This window comes from Aspergillus heteromorphus, assembly GCF_003184545.1.
Source record: "Aspergillus heteromorphus CBS 117.55 chromosome Unknown BO70scaffold_19, whole genome shotgun sequence".
Lineage (NCBI taxonomy): Eukaryota > Fungi > Ascomycota > Eurotiomycetes > Eurotiales > Aspergillaceae > Aspergillus > Aspergillus heteromorphus.
This window is the reverse complement of record NW_020290424.1, coordinates 503,403-523,726: the sequence shown is the minus strand read 5'-3', so window position 1 is coordinate 523,726 and position 20,324 is coordinate 503,403. Positions and strand designations below refer to the sequence as shown.

The following is a 20,324-nucleotide window of genomic DNA, read 5'->3' as shown; positions in this document are numbered from 1 at the left end:
CAGGAGTGGCCCCGGATCTAAGGAATAATAAGAATGGACATCTATCGACGTCGATACTCAAACTGTATTAATCAACAAAGACAGAAAGAGAAAAGGCAGACGCCTGGACTGTGAAAAGTTCAGTGAAAGGAAACATGGCCCCCACCCATGCGCCCAGACCCATGGATCGTGGAGCAGCTAGCCTGCCTGGTCTGTCCATGACGGAGGACTGATCGGGCATCCAGGACAGGACATTCTTCGAGAAGCAAAAATGTCCATGTGGGAGTGGATGTTCTTCGACACTCTTGATTTGCAAGTGACCTGCGGTCGCTGCCGGCCATATTAAATCCGACGGGGAGCAGAATAACCAATGTGAGGGATTACATGTCCATCCCATCCCGTAACTAGTTACGGAGTGGTGGTTCACGTTAATAATAGACAGTGGCGGGCGGGGTTGGTCCAAGCAGCGCGCGACTAAGAATTAAGTGGCACTCCAGACAATGATATCTAACCTTCAGCCATTGACTCCGGTGGAGGGCAATAATCAGTCAAATCAATTCTCATCCATTGGAATGGATTCACGGTTGGGCCGTCAAAGCTGGGGGGGGCTCTGGATCGACCGGGACCACTAGATACATGGCATGTACGGAGTACATAGCAATGATAAGGTATAGATAGATACTGGGGAGAAGCACGGCAGAGCAGAGCAGAAAACGAGCCCGAGCCCTCCAGGCCCATGGGAATTTTAGCGACTCCACTGGGGCATCTTTGAACCATGGAAATGAGGCCCATGTGCTGCTCATTGGTCGGAACTCGGGCACTGGTGGCCCGTAATTTTGATTCGGGGGTGGTCAATACCCTCTGTATTTATGTATCTGTAAGGTACGGAGTGCTAGCCAACCTACAACCTGGCCTTAGGTAAGGCACAGGTCAGAGCTAACTAGTAGTTGATCCAATCTGATGGAATCCGATCCCACGAGTATCTGAGACAGGATTTCTCAGCCTCGTGACTGTGAGACGGGGTTCAGGTGGTGTGATTTCTTTTTCCCCGAGTCTGTTTCAACTTTCAATTGCATGAGTACCACCACTGCGACTGTACCTACTACTAACTACTTAACGCGTGCGCGACGCGACCTCGTGTTATACCATACTTTGTACTATCTGTGTATAGGTAATCATATATATCTACTGCGTATGGAGTACCTACTCCGTACACTCTCGTGATTTCCTTCCCTTGATTCAAATTCGCCGGAGGATATATCCATCGACAGTTGGGCCACTGCTAGTAGTACTTGATAGTGTTGACCCTTGCATCCACCACCGTACTTGGCACACGATAATAATATATATCAAGCAAGTCGACGCCCACCTTGGAGGGGGGACTCCGCACGCCTCCTTCATATCTTCACATACTTGCGATGCGAGTCCAACCACCCACCATGTACGGACAGGACAGGACACAGATATGGGTCGATCGACCTGGTTACACCACCTACCTACCTGCCTACTCCGTACCTATCTACAGTACTATATCCCCCAACTACCGCACCGCAGGTCGTCCCTTGCAGGTGCCCGCACCATAAACGCTTCTTTGCTCTCATAAGTGTACCCGTACCGGCTAGTACGGAACACTTGAGCAGCGCAACTGTGGTCTGGTATGAGAGCATCAGTACTGAGCCATGGATCGCCTCCAGCCAGCCGAAAGTTACTAAAGCAGGACTCAACCTACTGCGGATGCCCAGGGATACTCGTAGGATGGATGCTCTGCATTGCTTGCTCAAATTCCTTAGCCGTATGTATGTATTTGCAGATGTACTTCGTAGCTATCAACCATGACCCACTCACGCACTGCCTCCTGGTGCTCGCAAGCTCTCAAGTCTCAACAATCCACCTATTACACCGATCGACCTGGTTTCTCTCCGAACCATGCCCGCCCTTTTTTGGTTCGTGTCAGCCCAGCCCCCTTTAGTATGTAGTAGGCATGATGGGACGCGCCTCCAATTCTAGATTGATCACGTACTTCATTGCGGTGTATACTTGCACCTGCTGTAGAAAAAGACAATGATCAAACTAGACTGCAGAATACTGTCAAGCCGATACATGAATAGATCTCTCATGTACGAGCCCAGACCGGAACACCTTGCATGTGCCAATATCAACCCACGCAGGTAAAGCACACTATAGTCCACCACCACCAACAACAACAACAACAATAACAGAAGCAGTAGCAACAGCAACAACAGCAACAAGCCCCAACGTCATAGCATTCCCCAAAAATACCGCAACCCCCAAATCAAATCTCATCCTCGCTCAGATCCTCCACCTCACACATCCCATCCTCCAACTCCTCCTCCCCCGCCGCCATATCAGTATCACAGAACTCCCCCGCCTCAGCCAAATCATCCCCAAGCAATTGAATCGTCTTCTCATAGACCTTAGCCGTCTCCATCTCCCATTTCCCAGGAGGGGGGTACTCATCGGTGCCGAGCCCATCCCCAAAATCCTCATCATCGTCATCATCGTCCTCGTCATCTTCATCCTCACCCCCATCCTCTCTCTCCCTCTCCCTCACATCCACAACCACCACCCGCCCCATCTCCGCAATACTCTTGATCCTCACCTTCTCCGTCATCGACACCACCCCTCCAATGCTCCCCTCACACCCGGACACCGTCTTCCCTTCCCCATCCACCCCCGTCAAGAGCGCCGCAAACACCTCGTCCAACTTCCGCAGCAGCCGGAACGTCGCCTTCGCCGAGAACGGATACTCAGGCAGATACGAATTGACTTGCACCGCCAACGAGATCAAGTGGGGTATTTGCAGCGATGCTAGCCACATATTCCCGTTAGCCTTAGGTACTTACCCTCAACCTCAAACCTACAACAAACATCAAGAGAGAGAAAAAACAAAAGGATGGAATATAACAGATGGGAAGGCTTTTTTTTTTTTTAAAAAAAAAAAAAAAAAAGAAAAGAAAAAGAAAAAGAAGAAAAAAACACATACGCGTTCCAGAAACCCACAGAACATCCACCACACTCTCCATATCCCGAGCTACCTCCGCAAAGCTCTCGTAACCTCTGCCCTCCTCCTCTTCCCCAGTCTCACCTGCAGCCTCCCCATCTGCGTCAAACGCGCTGCTGAATTTCTTGGCGTGGCGACGGGTGATCGACAACAGGCTCTTGTCGATGTAGCTGATCACAGTGTTTTCGTTCTTGGAGCCACGGCGAAGGGGTTGGGATCTGGGGGTTGGGAGGAGGGAAGTGGTAGTTATGGTGGTAGAAGGGGAAGGGGCGGGGGAAGGGAGGAAGCCTCCTGCTTCCTGCATTTCGACTGAAAGGTTGGATGTGGTTGCTGTTGTCGGAGGCATTGGTGTGTGCTGTTTTGTTGACTGTAGAGACGAAAGGCTGGAGTTGTGATATTTGCTTGGATTGAGTACAGTGGGAGAAAGTCCAGACCAGACAGTACAGAGTGAATAGGTAGGTAGGTAAGTTATCTGTGACGGCAAGCACGGTACTAGAGAGACCGGGTCATCTGATATGCGATCTGAAGATCTCGATGCGATTGTACGATGCGCCGACGATGTCATCGCCAAGCCCGATGGTCCGTGCGCATAGGTGTAGAATGGTACGGAGACTATCTCATGACTATCTAGGAGTTGCTACTGCAATTCTCATTTATTTGGAGACATGAGGGTACGGTGTTTAAGGATGCAATAAAGAAAACATGGTTAATGTTCATGCTGACCGGTCATGTACCACTTATCAGATCCAAGACGGTCTATCATATTTGAGATCTATAGGATACAAGAATGAAATATACCTGCAATGAAGTCAGCATTGCGACCAGGATACAACCAACTAGCCAATGTGCAAGGCTGATATCATGCTTCAGAAGGTGAGAAGATTGGAATAATGCTGGTTTTTGTAGACATGGCAGGACATCGAGCGGCTGCTGAGTCTTGCTACTCTGGCCCCAGCGGACTCATCATGCGGATTCAAAACAAAAGGAGGACAGAAGAAGAAGAAGAAAAAAAAAAAGGGACACTCACATCACTATCCCCAAGCCAATACCACTTGAACGCACTTTTTCGACAACCCTCCCAAACGCCATGCTAAACAGAACCGATGCCGAACACAGTGACGAGCCCATCATTACTCAGGCTAGGAAGAAAACAACTGATTAGCATTCATAATCCCCAAAGAAAACAACAAAAGATCAAAAAATAAGAACAAAAACAAACTTACCGCAATCTTCCCCTTCCGCTGCTTCATATCCGCCAATTTCTTCCGATCATCATCAAACTTCCTAAGCAAGCGATTCTGCACCTCCTTCCTCTTCTCACGCGACTGGAAGCGGTAAAAGTCCTCCAATCCCAGAGACTTCTGCTTCTGTTTCTCAATCAACTGCTTCGCCTCATCCTCATGAGCCGTCGAAGCCAGCTTCGGCCCACTGGTAACAGTGATAAACCCATCCTCGTCGGGCTCCTGTGCCCGCCGAGCCTCCTCACGCTTCCTCGTCTCCGCCACCTGCGTAAACACCGTCATGTAGTCATTGACCGTCCGCAGCAGCTCCGCCCGCTCAGGGTACCGACGTTGTGTATGCGCCACATACCGCGACAGCCCCAGCGCGGGGATCCGGTCCTCGATACCCTCGCCCCAGACAATCGGGGTGTTCTTTTTGGCGGCCCTCCGCGCGGCTTTCAGACTGGCTTCCATGCTGGGCTTGTCGGCGAAGACCACGATGGCGTGAGCGCCGCTCTTCTGCAGTTGGCGGTCCCAGGTAGACGGGAAAGTGATGTCATCCAGCTGGCTTTGGAGCTCGTCGGCGGTGACTCGCTTGCGCTTCTTGCTGGTCGCGATGTTGCCTTGCGGTGTCGCTTGCATGCCCTTCTTCTTTGTCTGGGCGGCTTCGAATTCTACCCGTTCGATGCGGCCGGCGGATAGCTGCGTGCCGAAGAGATGGCGCAGGTGTGTCTCCGTTGTGTCGACCGGCACGTTGACGATGAACATGGATCGCGGGGTGTCGACATCTGGGATGCGAGGCTCGTGGGCCCGGAGGTAGAGGTAGTGGGTGGCAGGCTTGGAGTGGCCCGCGGATTCGGGGAACCGCAGGGGTAAGATGCCGAACCCGGCGATTTCAAGGTCTGTCTTCATTTTGGGTCGACTCCCGGACAGAAATTGGGTAGGGTGAGAGAGAAAAGAGGTAAGTGGTTGGTGATGCGGAAATCGTTGCGCCGCAAAATACTTTTAATTTAGCGGGAAATTTTGGACCGGCAGTTCGGAAGGCGGAGAACAGCACATCCACGGGACAGACACAGTATACTACGAAGTGTCGGACAGAAGTAAACAATCTGGAATGAACATTACTAGTACATTGTTGTGATAGCTCCGTCACCTGTTATAGGAGAGCATCGGACATTATTGCCTCTGGAAATACGTCGACAGCACATGGTTTCTCGATTCTCTCTCATTCTTCCTCCGCCTTCAGGGCTAGTATATTTATCCGACTACACCTTGTCAGGGTCGTTGATCCCACCATTGGTAATGACATACGTCGCCTCTTTCTCCGGGCAATCTAGGGACTGTTAGATGGATAGGGTAGAAACCATCCAATAACTAACCTGGCGAGTCCTGTATCTTAGCCACACGTTCTTCTCCACGACCCTTCCGAAGGAGCACTCGAGTCGCAGATGCATGCGCCAGGACATGACCACCGACGGGCTTGCGGCCATCAGCTCCAGAAAAGAGAGCACTGGCACCCGGGTCACTCTGAACCTGGTTTGTCTATGTCGTGTCAGAACTGGCAGTCATTCCAGGCGGGGGACAAACCATCAGGACACAAATGTTGAACTCTGCAGACAACATTAACCCCCGCAATGTATACCCAGAAACACAGATACATACCTTCAGCCATGTGGGCAAGTTTCATCAGAAACTGGTTGAGTTTTTGCTGACGGTCTGCAAGCTCTCCACGGCCACAGTAGTCCACCCTGAAGCAATTCATGATGCTGTCAATGATCAGCAGTCGGTACTCTCCGGCGGCAAACTCTCTGCTCAGGGTATTCAGCAATTCCAACTGATGCTCGCTATTGAGCGCACGCGCATAAGAGATATTCTCTTGAGCAGAGTCCGGATCGACACCGAACCGCTCAGCGATCTGGGCAATGCGTTCGGGTCGGAAAGTTCCTTCGGTGTCAATATAAGCCACCTTACCGTCTGCTCCGCCCATGTCCTTAGGGAGCTGTGCAAGGACAGACATGGTGTGCGATAGCTGAGTCTTTCCACAACGGAACTCCCCGAAGACCTCGCTGATGCTCATACTCTGAAAGCCGCTAGTGAAATCAGCACGGGTACTTCACCACAGGAAAGCAATGCACCCCTACCCTCCCAGGATAGAATCAAACTGCTTGCTCCCGGTTGAGATACGGACAATTCTCTTCCGCTGGTGGCACAGTTCCATTGCTGTGATGAATCCAGAAGTAGTGGGCTGTCGAGTTAGTGCTCTACGTTCACCACACGAAAAACGAGGGTTATCAGCCCATACCATGCATTTCTGGATCGCATCCTTGATCTTCTCAACCTTGACCTCGCTGAAGCCCTTGATCTTCAAGAGGTTCTTGCGGGTGGCACCGTGAACGGACTGAGACCCAGGAAGACAGCATAAGTCGGCATACAAGAGAAAATGAAGCGTGCAGTAGGGTAGGGTATGTCCGTACAGCAACTGTGTAGTATCCATTCGTCTTCAGCTTGGTGATGTCCGCCACCCCGATTCCTGTCTTAACTCAACCATTGAACGGGAGTGAGGGAACACACAGAAGGCACAGACCGTGGGCTTGGATGGTGTCAATATCCACGATGAAGACCTGTCATGACCAGAGGCCACTCCGATGTCAGTAAAAAGCAACAGTCCGGCAGTTCAGTACAAGCATCCATGACGCCGAGAGGGGGGCCAGGGGAAGGTGGTCTACATCATCGTTGAACTCGTCACTTGTATCGGAACCGGCCATGATGGACAATGCGGCCCCAAGGTCGTAGACGCTCGTTTGACGTGGGGAAGTGCTGGCCAGGTGGTGGCAAGCAACTCGGGATCGAAGAGGGACGAAAAGAGGGAGCAAAGAAGGCCCAGCGTCACGGGGTTGCCAGTCGCCAGAATAGCAAGGCAGCATCATCCATCAAGCCCCGGTAAGGCTACTGCTACAATTATAACCGGAGAGAAACGGCTCTCCCATACTCCCATACTTGATCAATTTGAACCCGTACCAGCCAGGCTATTTGATACAGCTCGATCTGAGCGACGGCACATACATCTGGAGAACCGGAATTGCTTCTTTTTTGGAATTCTCTTTTTTTGCTCCCCATTCGACGAACGTATGGAGGATATAGTACGAAAAGATGAGGAGGTAACCACAGCGCCAGGTACCTTTTTGACCACTCACAATCTTCATCACACGCAATCCCATCCAAACCATCTTGAAGCCTTTTCCCATGCATATCAACGCGCGTGCTTCAGTCCACCAATGTCTCTCCTGCGCTCGAACTAACCTGTCGCCTCGCCTGGCCTCGTCTCCTTCTTTTCTTGCCACACCTATACTTGTAAATGAGAAAGATACCCGAGGAGATCAATAGACGCCAACCATAAGACCCTGAGCCGTGTATAGGATCCAAGCAGTAAGGAAACCTAAGACGTCGTGAAACTTTTGTTCGTCGTATACATAATAGGAATAGAAAGCGGCCGGTGCCGAGAAGTAACGGGAGGGGCGCAATATATGCAAAGGAAGAAACATGGGAATAAAGAAAAATCGAGATCGATGTCGGCAAAAACCCTAATACAGAAAGACAGAATGGAAACAGGCTCCCAGGAACTGGGACCGATCAGTCATAAGATTCGTCCTCTCCTCTATGCAACCGCGGTGGTAGGTGCCACAGGTGCCACGGGAGTGCCCTCCGCGCCGGCCTCGACAGCCACAGCGGCGGCAGGGGCGGTCGGGGCGGCGATGGGGGCACCATCAAGACCCTGGACACCGATCTCGTTGGTGGGGCAGTCGCGAGAGATGTGGCCGGCCTGGGAGCACTTGTAGCAGACCTTGCCGGCGGAGCTCAGGGGGCCACCGTTGGGGGCAGTGCAGTCGCGGGAGATGTGACCCTGCGGGAGATTATCAGCCTGAGAGCTCTCTGATAGCGAGGGTACCTACCAGCTTGCCGCAGGCGTAGCACTTCATGGCCTGAGCCTGGCAATCACGGGCGAAGTGGTTGGGGCCACCGCACTTGTAGCAGGTCGCAGCACGAGGGTATCCGCTGAATCCGCCGCGGAAGCCGCCGTTGAATCCGCCGCGGGGGGGAGGGGGACCAGCAGCCCGGGGAGCGCCGGTAGCAGGGGCGGGGCAGTTGCGCTAGGAGGCAGTTAGTAAAGCAAAGACCGAGGTTGCCGATGAACGTACGGCAAGGTGGCCGGGCTGACTGCAGTTGTAGCAGCGGCCGTTGGCACCGTTCAAGCGCAACGTGGGACAATCGGCCTGAACGTGGCCTAGTCCCTGGCAGTTGTAGCATTGCTTGGCTGAAGAAATCGAATATATCAGCATTCCCTGCGCATTCCAATGACGAGGTCCAGGGAAGCTTACTCTCAGTAGTACGAGGACGCGGGCAGCTGCTGGATTCATGGCCTGTCGATTGATCAGAGATCTCGCTCGGGCGACGTGACACACGTGAGAGACGTACCAGGCTGCTTGCCTGTTGAACCACGAAAGTATCAGCAAATGATGCACAATAAGCAAGCTGCCAATCCACAGGGACTACCCACAGTTGTAGCAGAGACGCTCAGACGAAGAGCAGACCTCTACGTCAGCCCGTTAGCAAATTCTAAGCTGGGCCAAGGCGTTCCTGTCCCAAAGCAACTAACCAGCATAGTGGCCAATGTTGCCACACTTGTAGCAGGCGCGACGAGACAACAACATCTTGGCGATCAGATAAACTGTCAGGGGGATCCGGTGCGTCAGCGCATCATGTAGTCTCCGGTGCGGGAGGAGGATTTGCATCGATATGAAGATAGGCGGCGGAGAACAGCATCTCGTCGGAGGAGCTAATAGATGAGGGAGGGAATCGTCGCATTATCCGTGGCGCCATGTAGCGAGGGACAAATTGCCGGGGATCGATCCTCCCATGCATTGCCCATAGACGAGAAGTTCCCCGTGGTGGAAGGATGCGGGAAAAAATATAACGGCAGAGGATGGTGAAGGAACTGGAGTCGCGAAACGGCCACGGGAACGCAGCCAAGTCACGGGGGACATCGGACAGCACTCACCCTTCCTAGAACCAACAAAAAATCACAAATCTCCTTGTCAATAGGACTGCGCGGACGATCAGCAGGAGAACCTTGGGAGGAGAAGCAACAGCAACAGCAACAGCAGCAGGAGCAGCAAGCAGCAGCAGCAGCAGCAGCAGCAGCAGCAGTAATAGCAGCAAGCAGCACTTCCGACAGCCCACTCTGAGACTCGAAAAAGTGGGCTGACAAAGCCTGGAAAGCAACCAAATGGGTAAATGTAAAAAAAAAAAAAAAGAAAAGAAAAGAAAAGAAAAAGGCACACAAACCCAACACTGAACACACTCCAGGAGACCTCACGGCAACACCAATCCCTCCAGACCACGAGAGAAAGAATAGGCAAGAAAAATGATACCCTGGAACGATGTCTTCGTAGCTCACAACGGCGGAGGAGTCAAAAAGGATTTCAATCGCAACAACTTAAGCGATGAAGCTAGGCAAGGAAACGGAAAGAACAGGGTTTCGGGGCCGTACTGACAGGTTCGGTACAGGGCTGGCAAGTGAAAATTACTGGCGGTCCGCGGGGGCTCCCGGGCTTTCCCGTATCGTTCACGCCTTCAGGGTGGGTGAGCCCCGGATTGATTGGCGGGAGGCCACGGGCGCGCACGGCCTGAGGCACACGTTCCTGTCATTTACGTACCTTACGTCCAGCCGTATTGCCCGAAGGCCTTGTTCCTTGTCAGGTTGTCATTCTGGATGACATGCAGCTGAGTGGCGCGACCTCTCGACTCCGGCGCTCTTTTCTTTTTCTCCTGGAGGAGACACGTCCGAAACTGGGGGCGGGCCCGGTCTGCCAGGCCCAGTCTAGACCGGCCACCGATGTAAGTACTATGTGTCCAGTACAGGGACGATCCTGATAGTCGGTCTGCTGGAGTTGACCTCTACGACTGTGAAGGACGTTTCCACGTCTAGGTCCGTATCCGCCATGTACGGAACCTGTACCGCGTTATTTGCAAGACCCGTCCGGGCCAATGTACTATGATGACAGCATACAGCATACATAATCAAGGTAGTAGGAGTAGCAGGATGCCTGCCCCGTCCGTCCAAGGTTCCGCGAGGTCTCATCGGCGGTACGCCCAGATCGCTCGCCTGAGGGGTAGTAGTACCTATGGCACGCGGGCAAGCCAGCAACAACATAGGGTTGGAAGTAACCCGGCCTACTACAAAGGGAAAAAAAAAAAAGGGTGTCGCTTTGTTCATGCAATTATTAGTGAGCTCGTACAGGCTATTCCAACTCCCTGCAATTAATGTGCTGGTCCCTCCTTTACTCTTCCTTCTCAATCACAGCCGGGGCCTTGATTTCACGGCCCTTGAGGAATTCCAGTCCCTCTCCGCCCTGTCACTCATAGTCAGTCTGGTTTCAAGTATGGGTGTGCGGTAGTAGTTAATCTCATCGAAGTAAACCGGGGAGTACCTACGTAGCTGATCAGGGGAGACACCTCCACCCCCACGGCCGCTTCCTCGGTGACAACGACACCGCCGGCCTTTTCAATCCAGCGTTGGCCCTGGTTCATAATATCGGCCTTGCTGGTGTCCGGGTCGTCCTCTCCCGTGCCCCGGGCGTTCTTCAAGGGCGAGAACTCGTCCTCCCGGCGCACCTCGATGCAGGCAAACTTCTCCAGGGGGGTCATCGGGAAGACGTCAAAGACGAACTGCTCAAGCTTGATGCCGTTGGGCTTCTCGGGCTTGTACGCCTCGCCGGTCTCGGGCTTGATGCAAGGGATCTTCTTGCGAGCCACGTGGTGAGGCAGCTTGTGGGACCAGTTCTCGATCGATTCGAAGAAACGGAAGGAGTAGTAGTGGTTCACAATGTTGGCAGCACGGAACTTGAGCACGTCGGGCTGCTTGGGGTCCTTCGCCTCGGCCGTCTCCTGGTCGATCTCGGAGTACTCAACGACGTCGGGCTTGCCGTTCTTCTGGAGGATCAAACCAACCGACTCGGTGGCATTGCGCTTCCGAACGACCTTAGTCGCAATGTCAACGTCCTTAGAGGCGGCAAAGCCGATGAACACGGGGTCGGCAACCTTGACCAGGCAGTTGTCGACGCAGTAGGTGTGGATGTGCTCGATCCCACGCTTCCGCATATCCTCCCTCACTCCAGATGTCAGAAGGGCCAGGTAAATGCCACCGTTGCCGTCGGGCGCAACAGCCGCCTAAATCGTGGAGTTAGAGAGGTCGCGTCATGACGACGACGAATAGAAGGACCAACGTACCTTGGACTTGCTCTCCATCAGGATCTTTCCCTCGTTGGAGATGCAGGGCAAAACTCCCTGCTCGAAAATGATGACATTGCTCTTGTCCAAGCCGAAGTATTTGTGCTGCTGGAAGAATTCCTCCGTCGGCTTACGAGTAGGTCCACTGGTCATGACATACCAGGGGATCACCGCATCCTTGCCAGAGGTCTTCTTGGCCAGGAGCTGGAGCTTAGCGATGCGCTCCGCCTGGATCTGGAAGAGGGACTTCTGGCTGGGGAGGCCAATGTCAAAGCATCCCTTGGGGGCGGAGCTACCCAGACGGGTTCCTTGCCCACCGGCCATCAGCACCACAGCCACCTTGTTCTGAGCCACCAGCTGCACACCCTCCTCATACCATTTCTGCAGGTCGCTTGGGTCGGAGTCTAGGATCGAGGCGGTGGCGACGTCGGGGAGGGGTTCGAGAGAGACCGGGCCAGCCTGGGCCTTGGGGGGGTTCAAGGCCTTTTCGGCCAGTTCGTTGATGCGGATGGGGTCGAAGTTGTTCAGCTGGTGGAACAGCTGGGTCTTTTCGGCGGGCTTCAGCTCATCGACAAAAGCAAAGACCTGTCCTTGTCCGGCATCGGTGTACTTCTGCTGCAGTTGCTGGAATTCCTCGGAGGAAGGTTCCCGGAGGGTGGTGGTCTGGGACTGGCCATGGAAAAGGTTGGAGACGGTTTCTTTGATCGCGGCAGCCATGGTTGATCGTGTCGGGTATAACCAAGGGTGATGTATGTGAGGGCGGGTGTAGATATAAAAAGTAGTAGAGGGGTATAGAGAAGAAATAGAAGAGTACTCCGTAGAGGGGAAGGGAGGGGGTGGGGGAGAGAGAGAGGGGGGGAGGGGTTAGGGAGAAAAAAAGGCAAGGGGGGAGGGTAACAGGTGTCAAGCGCGGGGTGATGCTGAAGCTTCCTTGGGGGAGGATGATCTGCCCTTAAGAAATAAAGAGAAACAAACAAACAAATAAATACTATGACTACTGCTACTACTACTGTACAGGGCGCAGCACAGCTGGTACCTACCTGGTGTACCACTATTTACTAACTGACCACCAGGAATCCCTGAGTTTCAATTGATGATTTTATTTTTAGACGGACTAGTGACCGCCGCAAAAGGGTTATTATTACTATTATTACGGAGCAGATACATTGAATGACGCCGGCTTCAGGCTTATGAGGGGCCGCCGTTCCCTCACGCCCATGAATTGTTCGATTGGAGGGGCCTTGGGGCGGCCAATCTGCGCCGCCGCTGCACCAGCCGGCGGGGCAGCCGTGGGCCCCCGTTTCACCTCACCGACCCAAGTACTATGTGTGTGTGTGGCAGTAATTATTGATGTATGTCTCAGGAAGATCTCCGACGGTGACCTCAAATGATACAAACCCTCATTGCCTTCCTGATTGGGAGATGTGAAACTACGTCTAGTATCGACCAATCTTCTTTATGGCGCTAGCCCAGGTTCCAAGAGGGCCTCGCACATGGATAGCACTTCCAATTATGTAGTGAATATAGTATGTATGTATGATAATTTTTTTTTTTTTTTTCATTTTTCATCCTCAGATCTCAGTGACGCCGTCCGTCCCGGTATCGATCATCCTCTCGTCGATCCCGTCGTCCACCTTCGTACGGCCTACTCCGATCCTTGTCGCCATAGGAATCCCGCCGTGGTGGGCTCCGGCTGTAGGATCGATTCCGGTACCGACTGCGGTGCGAGTCCCGCCGAGGACTGCGACTGACTCGTCGTTCCCGATGGGAGCTGCGCTGCGGACTTCGGCTATACGATCGGTCACGATGAGCAGGCTTCGCCTTGGATGAATCCTTGTTGAAGACCATGTGGTAATCATCCCGTTGCCGGGGGTTGTCAGATGCCCTGTACTGGCGCTTCTTCTCAAGGCCGGCGACACCGCCAAAGCCGCCCCGTTGACCGCCGCGTTTCGTAATGGTGGCATTGCGCCAGCTTTCAGACAATTTGGAGACCTGATGGGCGGGTTAGCAACCTGGGATGGGAGCGCCATGGGCGGTTTGAACTGACACTCTGAGAGAAATCCACGTGAATGCGGTGATCATCGATCAAGACGCCCTGCATCTTGAAGTAGGCCTGCTCACAATCCTTCTGATTCTCAAACTCGATAAAAGCGTACTGGAGACTGTCACCCGTCCGCTTATCCCGGATGACCTCACAAGACAGAATCTGCCCAAAGCGACTGAAGATCAGATTCAGATCCTCGTCTAGTCCGGCTGTCAGCTTCGAGTGCCATTGCGAAGCAGAGCGGCGTTGCGCACATACCTTGGGTCACCGGGTTCAACTTGCAAACAAACAAGACGTTCTCTGGCGGCTTCACCTCTGCAAATGGAAGATCGCCGACCATCTCCAGAGTCAACGCTTGTGCTCTTGCCTCGCGTTCCCGCCGAAGCTTCTCCATCGATTCCTCATCCATATTGTCATCCAAGTCCTCATCGTCGGCGATTCGCACCGTAGCCAGCTGTGCCTTCGATGGCACAGGGCTCTCTGCTGGCTCCACCAAGCCCGGGGGATCATCAAAAGGATCATCGAGAATGACGGTATGGCGGATCCGGATGTCCTGGAGTGGTCGACCGCGATCATCGGTAAAGGCCTCGTTGACCTTCTCTAGGGCGTCAAATCCCTCGACGACCTTCCCAAATATCACTGCCTTGCCATCCAAGTGGTCGAGGTTGTCTCCGAGCGTGACGAGGAACTGGCTCGCGGCGATGCGCAGATCGGGGTCATTAGGGGAGGGAACGGTCGCCATGCTAACGGTGCCGCGCTCGTCGTGCTTCAACTTCCGGGGGAGTTGGAGGGGGAACGTCCGGTGAGATGGGCCCTGCAGCAGGCCCCATATCGACGATCCACCATCGCTGTCTGAGGAGTCGGGCCCAATCGGATCGCCGGTTTGGAAGGTGAAATTTTTCTGGACGCTGTGGACGGGGGAGAAATTGTAGTATTTCACCTTACATAGCTTGAGGAAGCTACAACGGAATACCAGAGAGAGCTTAGTTCCTGTTCAGCCACTCGACTTGTACGCGCGCGCGCATCCAGAACCACCGAGAACCGATGGTGGAGACGACCAGGGGAAGGGTTTAGGTGGTGCTCACTTTTCACAAGCCTTGGGGGACTCATCTACCAGCAGGTCGATGACGATGTCACCCAGGGAGGTTTCGAGCAAGACGCTCATGGCGGTTTCCCGGCAGCTGCGGGTGATGCTGCGATGATCGACGATGCGTTAGACAGGAAGAGGAAAAGAAGCCCAGAGATAGGAGGGAAGAAAGGGGGGAGTAAATGAGACGCTCATAGGCCGGTAGGAAAGAGCAAGGATACGGGGCGATGGTGGTGGTGCTACCGGCTGCAAAAGCCAAAAGGACCAGGATAAGCAAGTAGCAGCAGCAGCGGCGGCGGCGGAAGGAAAGAAGGAAGACTAAGACGGACTGGCCTGGCGGGCTAACGGTAATGTAAGTAAGTAAAGTTGCGATTCATGCGGAGCCGCTGCCGCCCAGCCAACTGTGTCGGTCCACCGTCGATCTTGACAAAGTACGAGTTTCTACTCCGTAGTAAGTCAGTCTCCGTCTCTCTTCCTTCTCCTTCACTTTCACCACCACCACCAACACCACCAACAATTGAGATCTCCGACAACCCTGGTCAGATTGCAACTATGTAATTCCTTGCAGTCTGGGGTTTCTTCACCTTTTCCCATCCCCCACTCTTCCTCTAAAAACCCCCCCAACCCTCCAAACCCTTCCATTCCTCCCTCCCTCCCCGGTCACAATGTCATGATCGTGACAGCGACCTGCTGGTCATACAGACCCTGGAAAAAGAAAGGAATGCATCCGGCCTTGCTTCAATCACCGCCGACGGCTTCGAGGTGTTCCCTCTGTCGGATGGTCGATCCGGCGCCCCCTCCGTGTAACCGCCATTCTTTCCAACTGAGCGGCATATCTTCCGGAGAACCCTGTTGGACGAGAATAATTAAGGCAAGAGATAGTCTCGCACTAGGCTTGGGCCGAGATCCAGCAGGGGGCTGTTTGTCGCTGGAGCTGACCTGCCGCCGTTGACCCATGCCAAAAGCTGCCCGCAACCCTCCCCCCCTCCTCTCTCCCACGGAGAGCCGTTTCGGGAGAAAAGGCGCCGGTTCTGCTGGGACGTACAGACAGGACTGGGGTCTGGCGTTTATTCCCTTCTGGAAGAATCTCTTCCCCCCTTCCCTCTCCCCAGGTTGGTAGACGCAAATGCAATGGATGCATATCCGCTACCTTGGGGTACGGCTAACTGCCCGTTTCCCCTCCGATTCAACGAGTTTCACCACAGGGGCGTTGAAAAAACGGGCGGTCTCCTGCAGCTCAAACCCAACAGCTGTCTTTGATCCCATTAACGACGATGTGCAGCGTTGGCAATACTAGTCCCTTTAGGAGATACACGTGGTGGACTTGGACATGGGGCTCTTGAGATGACCGTGATTGAATGGAATCAATCCCGCCCCCCCCCCGACTATTGAGAACATAGAATGGGATTCATAAGTTCCACTGGCTCTTTCTCTTCTGTGGCTGGTCCTATTGCCAATGGCAGCTCTCCTGGTCCAACCAGTCTAAAGTGACCGGGGAGAAGAAGTAGTCCGGTCATCACATCGCCCAGCTTCTTTCCAGCTGAGACTTTTCCTGTCGTTTCTTTTCTTTGCTTTTCTTTTCTTTTTTTTTTCGCTCTTCCCCCTAATCTCCCTTTCTTTGCTTTTTATTCTAGCTCTTCTTTGTCGTTTCTGCTCATTTCCCTTGCTGCAAGGGTTGAAACAGGTCTTTCTAGGTCTTATCGCCGTGCGATCTTGATCTTGAACCAAAGGCACACTAGCATCTTTAGCCCCTTTCGCCGGTATTCCAGCGAAGCTCCCAACACAACAGTTAGTGGACTCGGTTCCGATCTGGGCCAATCGCAGCCCGAAACCCGATGGGTTTGAGCGCCAGCAGATGTCGACAGGCCTGTCAGGCAGTGATAATATGTACCGTACCCCGTGCCCCTGAACCTCATGCATACTAGATCTTCGTTGGCCCCACAGCTCTTGTCAGTCCTGGTCAGGTTAAGGAAGTACGTTGCCATTATCCTATTCGTCATAGATTTCTTTTTTTACGGGCCCTTCCCTCCTGTTCTTTCTTTCTCCATGCCAAAACCAGGAATTGAAAAAGCCACGCAGCTTAGTGCAGATCCAGCCCCAGCCCGGTGACCTGGACACCATTTTAAAGCCAGTTCATATATGCCAGGGCTGCCCTCCAATCCAGCCTTGGCAGCTAAGCCACACTTATGCTTTGCTGGGGTCGGAATGATCTAATTGAGCCAAGCGGTGGTCCTGATCTCTTGTGCCGGGGGAACTGCGAGCCAAGCTTTCCGAGTCATCCAGTGCAGTCTCATTGGCGTGATTCCGTTTGCACGAACGCTCTTGGTCCCAAATACGCCTCCTCCTTTTGACACGGACTCCTGATATCTGGAGTTGCTCGTGGCTACGACTGTTGTCGATCCGATTCGAGCTGACATGCTGGGGGTCAAAAGTACTAGCCAACTTTTGACCGCAGGAAAAGCGGTTTGTTTGATGCCCTTGGTAGCCCAGCCGAGCCAATAGGGTTTCTATACCCACCATTGTCCTATCAAGGGCAAACATCCACACGTTGAAAGCTCCCGCGGCCCCAGTCATTAGACAGACAGGCGCATCAGGGAGCTCATGCAAACGTAGCCGGCGGCTGTCTGCTCCCCATACGACCGCTTATTCTGGCTCCATACTTGGCTTGTCGCCTTTGACGCCGTCTCTTTCATGACAGAAGGATGTCATCATCCAAAGGCCGTAGTGGCGGAGACAGCACATGTGGAGTCAGTCAATCCCCTCTGGTGGCGATTGGATGAAACAGCTCGCTGAGATCTCTGACTTCCCAGCCGGGACTGATAGCCCTCGCGGTGGTTAGTATCAGGTCATGACCAACCGGTGCAACGTTACTTTGTGAAACAAACCCTCTAAACGCCGGGGTATTTTGCCTGCCTGGCTTTCCATCAGCATGCCTTGGGGTCTCCAACCTACATTTATTTATTTTTTTTTCTTGAATGAGCACGGAACTTTGCATATTGCTCTCCTGGTACAACCAGAGCAGGTAGCGTAACTAAGTAGGTATCAAACTGGCCACCCCTCTTTCGAATGAGGAAAATGACCTAATTCCCCTTCCAGCTGGAGAAATTCCCCAGGCAAGCTGATGATCGGGCTAAAATGCATTGCCAGGAACCAACAAGCATTGACCCTTCCCTGAAAAGAAAATTAAAATTGACCATGGAAAAAAAAAAAAAAAAGGCCAGACCAGGCCTTCTTGCAAAATGACTACGCACCACCGACACATGGACTTAAATCTGGCCTTGCTTCCGGCTAAAGCCCCCTCATCCTTCCCGGTTCCTTTTCCAATATTCGACGGTAGACGGAACATGCTGGTCACCACCATCCCTGATCCAACAGACCCTTTTATGCTCGCGCGCCACCTTTGAGACGCCTTTCCATCTCTCGGACTTGTGTTGACTATATGTGAGTCTCGGAATAGGGAACATCATGTTTTCCTCCTCACTGATTGATGAAGTAATGGCTCAATCCTTCTACCCCCCGGAGGAGGAGGTCAGCTTCGAAGCACACCACAAGCGGGATGCTCTATCAATACCACACTCCATCCACGGTGATGGCCACCACGATATGGTGGATCCCGGAACAGAGCTGGATAACAAGAGTCGGAACTCCACGAGGCGTCGGATCCAAGTTGCCGTGAGTCCACTTGAGAGGCACAAGAGAATGCAATGAGACTGATATCTTCCAGTGTAATCGGTGTCGGAAGAGAAAGATCAAATGCAGCGGCGACACGGGCGATGGGCAGGGGTGCTCCAATTGCCGCACTTCAGGAAACGCCAATTGTCAGTTCCTGAGGGTGAGTTCTGTCCAGGTATACTTCCTGATGATCCCCACAACTAATTGGCCATAGGTCAATTCTTCGATGCTGCAGACAAAAAACGCTGGATGGTCATATGCCACGAATGCTGCCTTGCCCTCATCTCAAAGGTCGGGCTTCTATGCACCGTCCATGACAACCAAAATAGGAGGCGCTTCAGCGGGGAATTCTTCCAGATTTCGTGTTGCACCGTTTCCGCGGGCATCTGGCTATGAGATGGGATCCATCGACGCTCATGCTTACCACCGGCAATCCTTTGGCATCGATCATGCCATGAGCTACGAGGATGAGCCCTCAGCCTACACAACCCAGTCTTCCGCGTACATGTTGTCCGGCGCTCCTCAGAACGTATTTACGGACTACTGTGGGCTTCCTTGGAATTCAAAGGGCTGGACGCCCAGTGTTCATGTTGGCAGAATCCCCAGTGGCACAGTATTCTCCGACAGCGAAGCCGAACATGCCCTGACTCTTCCCGCGTTTCCTTACATGATCACGGGACACGGAAGTCAAGCAGCCGATGCGCCTCCAATCGTACCGACGATGAGCTTCCCTTCCCCTTCCGCAGAAGGGCAAGGAGCAGATCGGACTCTCCCCAACCCCAGTCGAAACCCGGCTCCGATGGGGCTTGGGGGCTTCGCGACGCCGGAAGAAGCCTTCTCTGGGCTTCCACATGTACAGGGGTACCGGACCAGTAACGACTGGACCCAGAAGAATCCCACGCTGAAAAGCCTGCGCCCCCCTATGCAACAGGCAAACGGGGCTTACGGCCACGGCTCCATGGGTCGGGGCAAACCCATTCCATCTCATGCACATGATATGGTCTTTGGGCTTCTACCGATGACCTCGGCTGGCGTTTCGTCACCGTTGGTTTCTTCCAGTGGACCGTTTACTGCTACGCTGGACGCGGTCGATTTGGGTGACGAATTCCGCGAGAACGGGGACGGTCAACCAACACGGACATACTCGCATGACCATCTCTCCGATTACGGCTCGGACACGTATGTGTATAGCAGCAGCGAACGGAGAGACAAAGGACCCTCGAAAACGGATGGATCAGGATCCATGCTGATGAATGGGCTAACGTATCTGCGCCCAGAGCCGGGACATGCGAGCCCCCCGTTGGTCCACAGTCCGGCTTACCGATCGCTGCCGGAGATGCACCACACCCCAGTCCCTCCTTTGAACAGCTCCGGCGAGTTCTAATTATGGTTGTGGGTGAGGCGTTGATGCGTTGATGCGTTGATGCGTTGATGCGTTGGTGTCTTTTGCGATAACCGCCGCCGGGGGGGATGATTCTATCTAGCTCAGGCGATCCCTGGGCTAAGGCATGACGCGCCTTGGCGGTGGCAAGCAATCGCAACAACAGAAACTCCCAACACCAGGCTGGCGGGGGGGGGGGGACTAACACCGAAAAGAAAGAAAGAAAGAAAGAAAGAAACGGTCTCATAGCCTCGTGCTATGATCCTTTGTGACATTACATCCAGACAGCAAAATGTTACACTAATAATATTAGGGGCGCGTTGGTTGGTTTCTGTCGGTTCTAGGGCTCGGCTCGGTGTTGATGACATTTTTTGCCTTTGCGGGTGGTCTGATGCGACTTTATTCTATCCATGTTCTGGGATCCTGTTTCATTATTATTTGCGAGGCGCGAGGAGGCCGAGGTCATATCCCATATCCCATATCCCCAACTGCTCTTTGTTAATTACCCTGATTGCTGTTACTTTGTTACTGCTGCTGCTGCTGCCCAGCGGCCTAATGGGTTGGTTACACTGCTGACCCTTTTAATATGAAATATTACACGGTAGTTAGATTAGCATGTAGTCTTCCCAGAG

At 53.2% G+C, this 20,324-nt stretch overlaps 7 protein-coding genes across 7 annotated transcripts; 1 reads left to right on the top strand and 6 right to left on the bottom strand.

Moving 5' to 3' along the window:
• Positions 1-2,272: 2,272 nt before the first annotated feature.
• On the bottom strand, positions 2,273-3,347 carry BO70DRAFT_398009 (general transcription factor IIH subunit TFB6 family; the record flags this gene model as incomplete). Its single annotated transcript, XM_025546755.1, has 2 exons — positions 2,273-2,808; positions 2,984-3,347. The coding sequence occupies 2 exons, from the start codon at positions 3,345-3,347 to the stop codon at positions 2,273-2,275; spliced, it is 900 nt and encodes a 299-aa protein (XP_025397881.1).
• Positions 3,348-3,968: 621 nt separating this feature from the next.
• On the bottom strand, positions 3,969-5,194 carry BO70DRAFT_363672 (putative ribosomal small subunit assembly protein). Its single transcript, XM_025543629.1, has 2 exons — positions 4,225-5,194; positions 3,969-4,140 (listed from the first exon to the last, which is right to left on the bottom strand). The coding sequence occupies exons 1-2, from the start codon at positions 5,131-5,133 to the stop codon at positions 4,132-4,134; spliced, it is 918 nt and encodes a 305-aa protein (XP_025397880.1). The 5' UTR covers positions 5,134-5,194; the 3' UTR covers positions 3,969-4,131.
• A 2,799-nt stretch (positions 5,195-7,993) lies between these two features.
• On the bottom strand, positions 7,994-8,836 carry gisB (putative zinc knuckle nucleic acid binding protein). The gene has a single exon (XM_025543628.1). The coding sequence runs from the start codon at positions 8,556-8,558 to the stop codon at positions 8,370-8,372; it is 189 nt and encodes a 62-aa protein (XP_025397879.1). The 5' UTR covers positions 8,559-8,836; the 3' UTR covers positions 7,994-8,369.
• Positions 8,837-10,462: 1,626 nt separating this feature from the next.
• On the bottom strand, positions 10,463-12,363 carry BO70DRAFT_363664 (UDP-N-acetylglucosamine diphosphorylase). The gene is made up of 3 exons (XM_025543627.1): positions 11,509-12,363; positions 10,714-11,448; positions 10,463-10,631 (listed from the first exon to the last, which is right to left on the bottom strand). The coding sequence occupies exons 1-3, from the start codon at positions 12,223-12,225 to the stop codon at positions 10,560-10,562; spliced, it is 1,524 nt and encodes a 507-aa protein (XP_025397878.1). The 5' UTR covers positions 12,226-12,363; the 3' UTR covers positions 10,463-10,559.
• Positions 12,364-13,025: 662 nt separating this feature from the next.
• BO70DRAFT_363663 (RNA-binding domain-containing protein) lies at positions 13,026-14,767 on the bottom strand. Its single transcript, XM_025543626.1, has 4 exons — positions 14,638-14,767; positions 13,811-14,534; positions 13,556-13,752; positions 13,026-13,500 (listed from the first exon to the last, which is right to left on the bottom strand). Exons 2-4 carry the CDS (start codon positions 14,292-14,294, stop codon positions 13,087-13,089), a joined length of 1,095 nt encoding a protein of 364 aa, XP_025397877.1. The 5' UTR covers positions 14,295-14,534; positions 14,638-14,767; the 3' UTR covers positions 13,026-13,086.
• Positions 14,768-15,856: 1,089 nt separating this feature from the next.
• BO70DRAFT_73356 (uncharacterized protein) lies at positions 15,857-16,691 on the bottom strand. The gene has a single exon (XM_025548680.1). The coding sequence runs from the start codon at positions 16,557-16,559 to the stop codon at positions 16,122-16,124; it is 438 nt and encodes a 145-aa protein (XP_025397876.1). The 5' UTR covers positions 16,560-16,691; the 3' UTR covers positions 15,857-16,121.
• A 1,286-nt stretch (positions 16,692-17,977) lies between these two features.
• On the top strand, positions 17,978-19,892 carry BO70DRAFT_339810 (uncharacterized protein). Its single transcript, XM_025541262.1, has 4 exons — positions 17,978-18,080; positions 18,133-18,311; positions 18,364-18,471; positions 18,526-19,892. Exons 2-4 carry the CDS (start codon positions 18,135-18,137, stop codon positions 19,693-19,695), a joined length of 1,455 nt encoding a protein of 484 aa, XP_025397875.1. The 5' UTR covers positions 17,978-18,080; positions 18,133-18,134; the 3' UTR covers positions 19,696-19,892.
• Positions 19,893-20,324: the final 432 nt, after the last annotated feature.